The sequence below is a fragment of the Mastigoproctus giganteus genome, chromosome 4 (genome assembly GCF_048544385.1).
Source record: "Mastigoproctus giganteus isolate SK-2022 chromosome 4, ASM4854438v1, whole genome shotgun sequence".
In the NCBI taxonomy this organism is placed as follows: Eukaryota; Metazoa; Arthropoda; class Arachnida; order Uropygi; family Thelyphonidae; genus Mastigoproctus; species Mastigoproctus giganteus.
The window spans coordinates 221,855,048-221,868,136 of NC_143578.1; the positions used below are offsets into that span (position 1 = coordinate 221,855,048).

General features: G+C 35.1%; 2 protein-coding genes across 2 annotated transcripts in view; one reads left to right on the plus strand and one right to left on the minus strand.

The window, feature by feature from the left end:
• LOC150087426 (cilia- and flagella-associated protein 44) overlaps nucleotides 1–10,117 on the minus strand; it is a 577,933-nt gene extending 567,816 nt beyond the window's left edge. The window contains exons 1-2 of the mRNA XM_090372063.1: nucleotides 9,994–10,117; nucleotides 2,531–2,661 (exon numbers count right to left, since the gene is read on the minus strand). The gene's annotated coding sequence lies outside the window, so the exon portion shown is untranslated. The remainder of the gene's footprint in view (nucleotides 1–2,530; nucleotides 2,662–9,993) is intronic.
• A 104-nt stretch (nucleotides 10,118–10,221) lies between these two features.
• The window catches only part of LOC150087427 (stromal membrane-associated protein 1-like), a 141,259-nt gene continuing 138,391 nt past the window's right edge, over nucleotides 10,222–13,089 (plus strand). The window contains exon 1 of the mRNA XM_090372482.1: nucleotides 10,222–10,466. Within this exon, the coding sequence (XP_090228608.1) occupies nucleotides 10,346–10,466 (121 nt within the window). The 5' untranslated portion in view covers nucleotides 10,222–10,345. The remainder of the gene's footprint in view (nucleotides 10,467–13,089) is intronic.

Consider the following 13,089-nt stretch of genomic DNA (forward strand, 5'->3'; position numbering starts at 1 on the left):
CTAAATATGAAGCATTCAAGGAATTAACCTTGGATACTACCAGGTTTTTCATATGTACTAAGAAATACTGTTCAAGGTTTAGGCCTAAATAGATGTCAGATGAACTAATGAGACTGATGACAGAGAAGAAAAATGCACGGGATGCGTATAAATTATCAGGGAACACAGTAGCCTATAGTAGATAGAAGCTAGTCTGTAATTAATTAAGGCATTAAGCCTGAATCTATTCATTCAGACTTAATATCCAAGTTTACAGATGATACAAAGGTTGGTAGGGTTGTTAATGACACTACATTATGCCTCAGAATCTAGAAAAGTTGAGTAGATGGGCTAAGTGGCAACTGAAGTTTGACAAATGAAAAGTACTGCATAAGGGTAGCAGTAACCCCAGAATAGCATACCACTGTACAGTACTATACTCAGGATAGTGGAGAATGAAAAAGAACTGTGGGGTAATTGTGCAGTCAGATATGAAGTCTTCTGAGAAGTGCAGACACATGGGGTTTTGTCAATAATATACAGTATTTTGCTGGCAGGATTAAGAAGGTGATTATCCCTTTGTATAAGGCAATGAGCTGCTGGAACAAGTACAGAGAAGGGCAATGAGATTGGTGAGGAGGAACAAGGAGTTGCTCTTATCAAGAAAGGCTAAAGTTCTGGAATTTCAGCATCTGGAGACTAGGCACTTGCGAGGTGATCTGATTGAGGTGTATAAGGCCTTGAATGGTTTGAGCAAGCTCAATGCTGGTGGGATTTTTCCTCTTCTCAGATTGTGCATCTGAAGTGGCATAAACTTAATTTGAGGAAAGACAGTTGTAGAATAGATGTGCAGAAATTTGCCTTTAGCCAGCGAGTGGTTGATTGCTGGAACAAACTTCCATCTGTCATTGTGTAAATTGATAGCTTAAATAAATTCAAGGCAGAACTATACAAACTTTTGGAGTGAACAGATGGGTGAAATGGGAAGGTTTTTTTTTGGTTGATGCTGTATAAGCTTGCTTTCTTGCATCATATGCCTCTCATCAACATCAGCCATTTTCAATATACTGCAGGATGAAGGCCTCTCCAGCAACTTTTCAGTTCCTTCTGTTTTGTGCAATGGCCATCCATTTACTACACACAAACTCTTGAATTTCATCTGTCCATCTCCATTGTTGTCATCCAGGTTTTCTTACAGCTCCTCTTAGGTATCATTCTTGATTAGACAGGGGTTCGAGCCCATTACCACCAAATATGGAGGATGCGGAAAGGTCAGGGAATGACCACCACATATCCCGGAGCAATATGGCCTTAGTTGCTAATGCTCCTAAAAAACCAAATAACAAACAAGCTACCATTCTATTATTTTCTTAGTTGTTCATCTTTCATCATGTCTTTGAGCTATGTGTCCTGCCCAAGTCCATTTCAGTTCTTTAGTTTTGATAAGAACGTCCTTTAGTTGTGTTTGCTGCTTAATCCATGTGTTTGTATTCTTATCCAACAGTCTGATTCCTAATATAATTCATTCCATTCTTTGCTGTGTAGTTTTCAGCCCCTCTTCCATTATTTTGGTGAATGCCCAAATTTCACTTCCATAAGTCATGGTGGGGAGTATACATTGGTTCATTATTTTACGTTTCAGGCAAATTCGGATATTGCTCCTCAGTATGTGACTATATTTCCTGAGTGCTATCCATGCAAAATTTATACTTCTCTTGACTTCTAGCCATTTATCATTTTTACAGCTAATGACTTGTCCAAGATAACCAAATGAATCCACCTTTTCAATTTCTACTAACATGCAGAAGAGGATGGTTCACCTACCAAGTTTCATTGTGTTAAATTATAGATAGTTTGTTTTGGTAACCCTGTATGTCATTTTAGTTGATGCTTTTTTGTTGAATCATTCTTGGAAATATTTTACATATCTTTCATTGTCTTGCCTCTGTGTGTGCGTGTGTGCACGCATGTTTGTGTAGGTGTGAGTGCTGTTTTGTGGGATCAAGTAATACAAATTCTTTGAAACATTTTGAACTGGTCAGCCATATTTAATAGATACTAATAAAAAAAAGTATAGGGTAACAAGACATATGACACAATCTGTCTAATAAATATCATTTATTATAGTATATTATATTATATATATATATTATATATTTATTTTTTTGTATAGTTTAAGAACAATTAGTAAGATATATTTCATATCGGATAAGCTGGTAGTTATTAACCCTATAATAGCCATAACTGGTCCACGAGGTAAAACCTAGTAAAGGATAATCATTAGTCAAAGCAAAAGTAAAAATAAAACAATTAATCAACATAATAATAATATATATCAAGCCAATTATAGGTAATCGGGTTAACTTTACATAAGTTATTTATTAATTTTCTATGCTTTATATATTATATATAGCTTTTATTATAATAGGTTTTGTTTACTAGCAATTAAGTATTAAGTATCATTTTAGCTTGTAAGTGTTAGTGACATTCAGTATCAGAAAATATCCCATCCCAATAAACAGTGATGGCTTATTATAGATTAAAAGGATACATAAGTTCAATTAAATTAGGAACTAATACTTCAGTTTGATCTTCGGGCCCAAGTACTGGTTTAGCTTTTAAATCCTCTAGTGAATATGTGGTTTCTGAACCATCAGATTTTTCAGCCATAATGTCAAAATTCTGTAAAACATTAATAAGTATAACAATTATATCACATAGATCAAAAATAATTTGCACTAGCATTAAATATGAAATAACATATACTTGAATTTACATTTTAAACAGAAAATTATTAATTACATTTGTATGATCAATGCAGTTTAAAATTTCATAATCAATCTCATTCAAAAATTCTTCATGCATTAAGAATCTGCAGGTAAATGAACCACTAGGTGGCAGTGATCACAGTGTGCTGAAGTGGGATTTACTCAGAGGTAACTACCATTAGGGGTAAAGGGAAGGATTATTGCTTTCGTAAAGGCGACTACGATAGACTGAGACAGTATTTAAATTCTATACAGAGGGACCAACTGATGATGTTACCAACAGCAAATTCAAAATGGGAAGCATTCAAAGAACTTATCTTGGAAGCTACTAGGCTTTACATACCAACTAAGAAATATCGTTCAAGGTTTAGGCCTAAGTGGATGTCAGATGAACTAATGAGACATAGGGCAGAGAAGAAAATTGCATGGGATACATACAAATTAACACGTGACACAGAAGCCTATGATAGATACAAATTGATCTGTAACCAAGTTATAGAGGAGGTTAGGCAGGCGAAGGCAGATTATGAGAAATCTTTGGCAAGGGATGCAAAGAAAAACAGCAAAGAGTTCTTTACTTATGTAAACTCTGGAAGGAAGGGGATGAATCAGATTGGTCCACTTGATATCGGTGGGTCAACTGTTGATGATCCTGCTCAGGTAGCTAACAAACTAAATGAATATTTTGCATCGACATTCACACATGAGGAGTTATTCAGCGAGGGGAATGCCAGAGGTGTATTCAACTCTGGCAGTAAGCTAAAGAATCTTGTAATAACTGAGAGAAAAGTGGAGGAGAAATTGTTGAAGATAAATACAAGGAAGGCACCTGGGGTGGATGGGATCTATCCAGTTATATTAAAGGAGGCAGCAAAGGAAGTAAGCAAACCCTTAGCCATAATTATGAGAGCTTCCTTGGACTCAAGGGAAGTACCCATGGACTGGAGATGTGCAAATGTGACCCCAATTCACAAAGGAGGATCAAAGGGCGACACAAGTAATTATAGACCTGTTAGTTTAACTTCTGTTCATGGAAAATTAATGGAGGCACTGGTTAAAGAAGCACTGCAGGATCATCTAGACAAGACTTCAGTTATAGCTCAGACACAGCATGGTTTTGTTAAGGGGAAGTCTTGCCTGACCAATTTGATTGGATACTATGATGCAGTCACAAAAGAACTGGATGCAGGGAATAACTTTGATATAATATACTTGGATCTTAGAAAGGCTTTTGATACTGTTGCACATGGAAGACTGCTGCACAAATTGGAGCAGTGTGGCATTGGAGTCAAATTGCTGCTATGGATAAAGGGGTGGTTGAGGGGAAAAAGACAGAGAGTGGTAATCAATGGACACTGCTTATCATGGACTAATGTTATTAGTGGAGTCCCTCAGGGTTCAGTATTGGGTCCATTATTGTTTTCTGTATTTATAAATGATATTGATGATGGTATATCAAGCTTAATGTCCAACTTTGCAGACAATACGAAGGTTGGCAGGGTTGTCAAGGACACTACTGACACTATGCTACTGTAACAGTATCTGGAAAGGTTGAGCAGATGGGCTGAGAGATGGCAAATTAAGTTTAACACTGACAATTGTAAAGTACTACATATGGGAAACAGCAATCCCAGAACAACGTAACAACTCTGTGGTACTACACTGACAGTGGTAGAGAATGAAAGGGACCTGGGAGTGGTTGTGCAGGTAGATATGAAGTTTTATGAGCAGTGCAGATGGGCTGCAAGGGTAGCTCATGGTGTATTGTCGATGATATATAGGAATTTTTCTAGCAGGGATAAGGAGGTGAATATTCCTTTGTATAAGGCAATGGTTAGGCCACACCTAGAGTACTGTATACAGGTCTGGAGGCCTCATTTCAAGAAGGACGTAGAGATGCTGGAACGAGTACAGAAAAGGGCAACAAGATTAGTGAATGGAACAAAGGGGTGCTCTTACGAAGAAAGGCTTAATTTTTGCAAATTACAGTGTCTGGAGACTAGGCACCAGCGAGGTGATCTGATAGAGGTGTATAAAGCCTTGAATGGTTTGAGAATATTCAATGCTGATGGGATTCTTCCTCTTGCTCAGAATAATCACCTGAGAGGGCATAAATTCAAATTGAGGAAGGACAGATGTGGGATAGACGTGACGAAATTTGCCTTTAGCCAGCGGGTGGTTGGTTGGTTGGTGGAACAGACTTCCATCCCTTGTCATGGAAGTTGATAGCCTAAATAAGTTTAAGGCTCAGCTGGACAGGTATTTCAAACGAACAGAGGGGTGAAGTGGAAGTGGTTATTTTTTATTTATTTATGTTTTTTTTTGGCTGATGCTGCATAAGCTTGCTTTCTTGCATCAAATGCCTCTTCTAATGCTAATGCTAAAAAGTTAAATGGAAATTTGAACTGTTGGGTGGTGTGAACATGTGCAAGATTTGGTTAGAATCAAATTACCACATTCCACTCGTTAAACTCCCTCTTCATGATATGAAAGTAAGTTTGGGGTGGGTCAGCTGCTCATGTTGACATACGTTGGCTGACAACTGAAAGAGATCCTCAAAAAAACATTTTTTCTGGTAGACTAAGTTTTCACGCACATGATCTTCACATTCTACGGACTTCTTATGGGGGATACCTGAAGTCTGAAGTTTATACAGTCCCCCTCCCCCTCTGCACAACATACCAAAAATGAAAGTGACTTTACTCTCTAGCTAGTGTGAGAAATTGACCAATTCAATTAGCATTGGTGAATTTTATGCACTAATTAGTGTTTTTTTTAAGTGAAAAAGGCAAGAAATTATTTTAAAAAGGGAAAAGTTCAGAATTTTATTCTTAATTCTGACATTATATTATATAACAAGATCACAAAAACATCATTTGAAATACAACAGCTTTCTTATCACTAAAAAAAAAAAAAAAATCCAAACTTCCTTATAGCCAAGTCTTGGGATAGCAAAGTGGCAAAAAAAAGAGAAAAAGAAAATAAATGAAAACTCTAAGGAATATTAACATATGATTGGATGTTTTTTGATTAGCATGGTGTGGTAAAGAATTTATTTATGGCTATACTTTTCCAATTAAAAAATAATTAATGATGCACATTGGAAGTTTTTGGTGTACAGAACTTGCACCAAGATGCAAAAAAAAAAAAATAAAAATAAATAAATAAAAAATAGGTAAAATGCTTTCATCAGCTGTTTTACAGGTGACCTGTCTTTGTTTTATTGTTTTTGGCAAAAGGCAATTAAAGGTGTATAAAATCTGAAAACTGTGCATATTCTATGGTAAGTTTGCCCATTTTGCAGGATGATGAAACACCTGAGTTTCTGTGGAGGGTAGGGAAGGGGACATGCAGCCCACAGCTAAGGTAAACAAAATCATCCACTGTGTGAAAATAGTCCATAAAAATTCCTCCATTCTTAAAACTATGAAAAATTAACATATGATGGATGTTTTTTGATGAGCATAGTGTTTTAAAGAATTGTTTTATAGCTATATTTTCCAGTCAAAAAATAATTAACAATGCAGATTGGAAGTGTTTCTGTTTTAACCCAGTAGCTGTTATCCGGGTACAAGAACCTGCACCAGGAAGCTAATGGGTTAAAAATTAAGAACAGAAACAATATGTTGAAAAAAGTCTGGGTTTGAATCCTGTCTTACAGCAGGATTCAAACACACTTTTTCAACACAATGTGAGAGAGGGAGTGACTGGCCATATGCAGTGAGTTGCATACTGAAAGGATGCTAAAGTTTGTGCGGAAGAAGAGTGATTATAACCATTGCACTACCTGTGTAGCCATTATTAACCATATACAATGTGTTGCAGATGTTAAGGGGTCATGTTGAAGGAATGCTGCTATTATTAACTGGTAACCAGCTATATCAGTGATTTTCTTTTCCTCATATGTGCACTCACTAATGAAGTAAAAAGTTACTCCATTTATAATGTTAAAAATTGGCAAAAAATAATTCAGAATTCCCTATTTGATGCCACTTTTATTTTCAATCTTTTCTGAACACATCCCTGAAATATTCATGATTGGGTATTAAAAACAAATCTTTTGAAATCATAATTTGCACAAAAAACTCTCTCAGCATTACAGACGTTTTTTATTTTTGTTTCTAGAAATATCTTTTACTGACAGTGAGTGAAATATCAATTGAAAAACCCACATGCTTCAACATTGTACACTAGTCAGACTCTTCCATAATGTGAAGTCAGAGAGCTGCTTATGCAACCGGACATTCGGCCATAAAATGTTAAACAACATGCTTCAATGTGCTAATTTTAAATTCACGTTTTTCAGTCCATGCACAAAATTACTGAAACTAAGCTTAAGTTGGTCCTTTGGCATTTTACTTTCTTGCACAAAAACTAAAATAAATTTCTGGAATTTTCAATGGAAAAACCAAAGTATTGATTGTCACTTTTTTTGTGCGAGGATATTTATTTGTCCTAATAATAATCATTCTCCACCTAGTGGCACAAATTTTAAAAAAATCCTTGAAATTAAATGATTGTAGGATAGATGTGTGAAAATTTGCTTTCAGCCAGAGGGTGACTGATTATCAGAACAGACTACTCAGATTGCCCCAGACTACCCAAATCTGGGATTGTGTATGCCCCACTTTCTGTCATTTCTAAGTCTAGTGGATAGGATTATCCAACCACTTGGCTGACACCCCAGGGGCTCACATCTGGTGAGTATGGGCTTGGCACACCCAGGGTCCCGAGCTGCACCTGTCCTGGTGCAGCATAAGCCTCAGGCTTCCTTGCATCATATGGATATTAATAATAATGTTTCCTGCACATTACACCACTGGACTTTTTTTACGGACATGGTTTACTGAACTCCTGTAACAAAGTTCATTGACTTGAAGAAAAATTATCATAACTGAAGACTGTCAATGATAGGACATTGAAATAAACCTGGTATGAAATAAGGTAGTGATCAGATGTGTAATGCAAACTCGAGACAGAGATGTTGACTGCCTGTAATTTATCAATAATTTTTTTTGTTTTCTCCAAGGAAAAGAACTTATCTAATTTACTTTTTAATATTTAGCAATGAAAATAATTAACACTTTATATATTTATTCTGTTTATAAAATAGACTAATTATTATTAGCCATACGGTGCAAGGAAACCTGAGGCTTATGCTGCACCAGGCAAACAAAATTTTAATATCCTGAGAGAGAGAGAGAGAAGTAGGAGGGAATCACCAAAAAAGGGAATAATGATAATATCCAACTCAGGACCCTGGGTGTGCCAAGCCCATGCTCACTCGATGTGAACCCCGACTATGTTTTTGTGAAATGACTGCTATCCTTTTTTTAATGCTCTTGCTCTTTATTGCTAGTTTTTAAGTTAAATCCTTTGTAGAAACTTAATATGATAACCAGGATGCATTGCTTCCAATCACTTATTGTGGTTCAATACAAATTATATGAGTATTAGCCATAAAACAAGTTGTCTGTCAGATGAGAGGTTTTATAGAGCTTTGTGTGTTTATAAGGTTTTATGTTTTTTTTTGTTTTTTTTAGTATATGTTTTTATGAGCATTTCACATTTTCAAGACAAAGAAATGGATTCTTAATGAGAACCATCAATTCAGAATAGCTTTATGATCCTAACTGCAACCAAAAAAAGCATGCAAGGACTCTGCATTAGTTTCATAAATTTCATCATTTTACCTATATCATTTCATTAAAAAAAAAAAAAATAGAACAACTGACTGCTTCACTATTTGATTATTTACTAAATAAAAATTGAAGTTGTTGACTCTCCTGCATTCGTTTTTTTAATGACTTTGAGAATTATACTAAATTAATGACTCCCTTTAGTAAATTTTTCTATTCCAAAATAGGATTCTGTCTCAGCAGGTAGGTATTAAATACAGATAATTAGTTTTTAAGCCTCCAATATATTAACTACACAAAATAATTAAACCAAATATAAAAGTTAAAAGATCAGGTAGTATCTGTTAGTGAAAGGTTAGTATCACAAATGAATATACCTGTACTTAAAGAATAGATATCATTTTCAGGTTGCAGATTATTGTGCCTGTGTTCTCAGCATTATTCTCTTTTCACCTGAATATGGCAAATTAGAAAGAAAAATTTATTTATAATCTGAATTAAAGAATGCAGCCTCTTACTTTGAGACATTTCTGAACTGAGAAATTTTGTACAAAGATTAGAATGCTGTTCTGATACAATATTTTATTTTGTGAGAGCATTTGGGTTAATTTGAGTACATGAAGATTTCAAGTATTATCATTAGCTACATGGTGCAAAGAAGCCTGAGGCTTATACTGCACCAGCCAAAAAAAAAATTCTGAATTACCCTGAGAGAGTCAGAAGTAGAAGGGAATCATCAAGAAAGAGAAGAATGATGATATCCAGCTCAGGATCCTGGGTGTGCCAAGCCCATACTCACCAGATGTGAGCCCCTGGAGTACATGAAGATTTTTATGGAAACATCATGCTTGTTAGAATTAGTAGTGGCAAATGATATAAGGAAACAAGAAATAGCCAATATTAAAATCATGCTTTTATGAAAAATTAATCAAAAAGCGCAACCTCTAAAAGTGGTGTCAGTGGTAATGGCATTCATGGTATTTAGCACATGCATGGAGGCAAAAAGGCAGTTCATCTGCTATTATATGCCATATAAAACAATAGTCCTACTTCACTAAATATGAGGGCAGGATGTCACAATGGATCCATAAAATGATTTTTACAGGTCATGATAACAATGTACGAGTGCAAAAATATATGGATATGCGGGGGGGAGGCAGGAAATATTTTCGAAAAACGAAAACTTTATTTCATTATTGAGCACAGATTTTTATTTACATATTTCAACTCTCCAAACTTCGGGACTGCTGGTATTTAATTATTTTTAATTTGTAAGTTTCTTATGTGACCTAAAAAAAAAAAAAAAAAAAAAAGACATATGGTTGTTTTCTATCATGATTGAATAATCCATCATGCCTTTCATGGCAAAGCGAAAATGCCACTTAATCAATGGCCCGTATATTTACTGGCGGGCAGCAGTACAATATCCGGTTTAACGTAATTTTCTTTATTTAACTTTTTTTTCTGAAAAGTAACTAGTGCCGCGTATGATTAAATTTAGGATAGGGCAGTCACCCCAATTAATTAAGCCTAAACGCCTGACAATTTGGTTCATTCCAAGTATATTTACATTATTTGAATTAACCAAAAGTACCATAATAAAATACCAATTTTTTTCGTTAAACGCATATTTTCCCGCATTTCATTATTTTCTTCTTATGCCTATGAGTCTATAATATGTATGCTAATTTTCTAAGTCAATAATTACAGCCACACAAAGCACGCTAGAACAGCGTGAAAGTATCAATTAAACTGACAGAACGCAGGTGTAGTCCCATGACTCCCATCAGGTATCATATTGGCTGCGGAGGAATACATAGACGCAGTGCCTAAATGTGACAGGCGGAAGCTGTTGCAACCACTGTTACCTTCCTCTCCGAAAATAATAGGCCTAACTTTAGGAATACTTGAGGTCTGGGAGGTTGTAAAGGAGGCGTTTATGTTGACAAGGTTTGTAAAATGAGCAACAACAGAGCTGAAAGGGAAAAGCAAAGACAAATTCAAGAAAAATGCCAGGCAATTATAGGTCAGTTACTTCGAGAGGAAGATAATAAGTACTGTGTTGACTGTGATGCTAAAGGTATTTATATCGTCTTTTCAGTTTTATATATTAGTAGTTATCTGTAATAAGATTTAGTTACCTTATGTCGGAAATTGTGTGTGCAATATATTGCTATAATGCAAGCAAACTGTTTCGATTGAGAACTTCACTAATAACAGAAAAATACTGAAATCCCCAAAGTTGCTGCATGTTTTTCTATCATACTCTGCATCGTAAACTTAATAAAGAATTGCTATTTGTGATTCTTTATCAGTACATACATAATTTTTCTCTGTATTGCACTTTGTGATATTGATTAGTGTTTGATTTTATTTAAAAATACGTGCGACAGTTTATACTCATATGTTTTCATTAAAATGAGATGCAGGCGTACACTCAGCATTTTTCTTTGGGGCTTTGAATTAAAGCCTCTGCTGTGACTTAAAGAAATTTTGCTGTTTTATTTTATTTTTTTTTTTTTCCCCTTGGTTTGGGGAGGATGAAGCCAGCAGCCTTCCCCAGGTAAGGTTAGAGGTGAGGTCAATGATAATGTTGTTTTATGTGATTTTTTTTTTTTTTTTTTTAATCTCAGGAATATAAAACACTGGATGAACCTGTTTGTCATTACAGAAATTGCTACATCACGCAGATATTTGTCTATTTTTTAAACAATTTTCTCTTCCTCAAAAATTGTTCTGGCCATTTAACATTAAGATCAGGGAAAGAGTATTTAAAAAAAAAGAGGAGGAAATTGCTTAGTGTGGCCATGTGTGGTTTCCCCTTGGTACAAGTCAAGGAACTTGAGTGTCTTCTGGAAAGATCTGATTTTTTTTTTTTGTTAATTATGTGGTGCATAATTTTTTTTTGTAATGCACAAAGACAACCTTTTCTGAGAAAATAGAGTATATTTTGATATTTATTACAAGATTTAGCATGCAAACAAATAGATAAGCATATAAATGTATACATTCTGAAAAAACTGGTGTTTTTTTTTTGCATTTAGTGGCCACCGTAAAGTAAGGCTAAACATTTGAATAAAACATTCTTGACCTTTCAAGCATCAATGCTTGGATAAAGAGTAACTAAAGCAACATTCTATCCTACTTGTGAATTCTTCCATAAAGGAAGATAATAGAAGATGATTTTTAAGAGAATTAAATTAATTATCTCTGGCCCATTTCAAGTGTTGTTTGATGAAGAAAAGAATGAAAATTTATTTCAAATATATTACAGATTCATTCACAAATAATTGACAAGCCTGGAAGATATTCATGTTTAAGCTGGTTGATTGCTTTGTTATTGCATATGATAACATCAGTTTCAGGTATAAAAAATATACTGGAATAATTTTGTTCAATTTTTCCTTTTCATTAATTCTTATTCCAAAATTTTTCTTTCTAAAAATCCACTCTTTATTGCCGTTAACAGTAGCATTTTCATCACAGTATTACCAATATTAAGAGTTTATTCACTTAAAAATATGAAAATGATAAAAGATCCAGTTCTCAAGATGAAAATTTCATGAAAACAGTTCAAAAGTTTTGATAAATCTACTCATTCTACAGTAGGTTTGGTTTGTCTCTTGGAATTATTAACACAATCTTCTATTATAAATAGTGGAAGAAGACCTGTTTTTAGCATTAGCAAGGGCACATGATGCAAGAAAGCAAGCTTATATAGCATCAGCCAAAAAAAAAAAAAACCTTATTTCACCCATCCTCTCGCTCCAAATGTTTGTCAAGTTCTGCCTTAAATCTATTTACTGTATTTCCCCATGTATAAGATGCACCTTAATTTTGGGGCCCGAAATTTGAAAAAAAAAAAAAAGAAGTATTACATAAAGTTATTGAACTCAAGTTTTATTCATCATAAAATTCATACAACTCCTCATCACTGTCAAAACTATCATCCATTAGCTTTTCCTCATCTGTGTCTGATGACGAATGACTGTCTTCATATATTGCCTCGTCCTCAGTTCCATCTTTGGCATTTGAAATGCCACACTTCTTAAATAACTTGACAACGATCTCATTCTTGATATTATCCCAGGTACAAACTTCTCCTATAGTTGGTTTCTTCACTCTTCCTGCTGGTGTCAAATTGTCCCCAGAAGACTTCATCCATTGGTTCCATTCGTCTCTCATGGCAACTTTGAAGGGTTTATTAATGCTGACATCAAGTGGTTGGAGCTGGGATGTCAAGCCTCCAGGTATGACAGCAAGTTTTGTTTTTTGCTCTGCAGCAATCTTCTTTGTGTTTTTTGTTATGTGTTTGCCCTGAACTGATCAAGCACCAATAGGGCAGGTTTACATAAGAGCCCACCTGGTCTCCTGCTCCAAACTTTCTCAAACCAGATCTTCATCCCATCCTGATCCATCCAACTCTTGTCATGAATGTGGACAATCACTCCTCGAGGAATGTCTTCTTTTGGCATTGTTTTGCGTTTGAAAATCAGCATAGGAGGCAGCTTGGTTCCGTTGGCACAACAAGTTAGAACAACTGTATAATGGCTCTTTTCATGTCTACTTGCCTTTACAGTTTTCACCCCCTTCTTATGAACAGTTCTGTTACTTGGGATATCAAATTGAAGGGGGGACTTGTCCATATTTGCATTATTTCCAAACTCAAACTGATGTGTCTTCCGACATTGAATGACAAAACG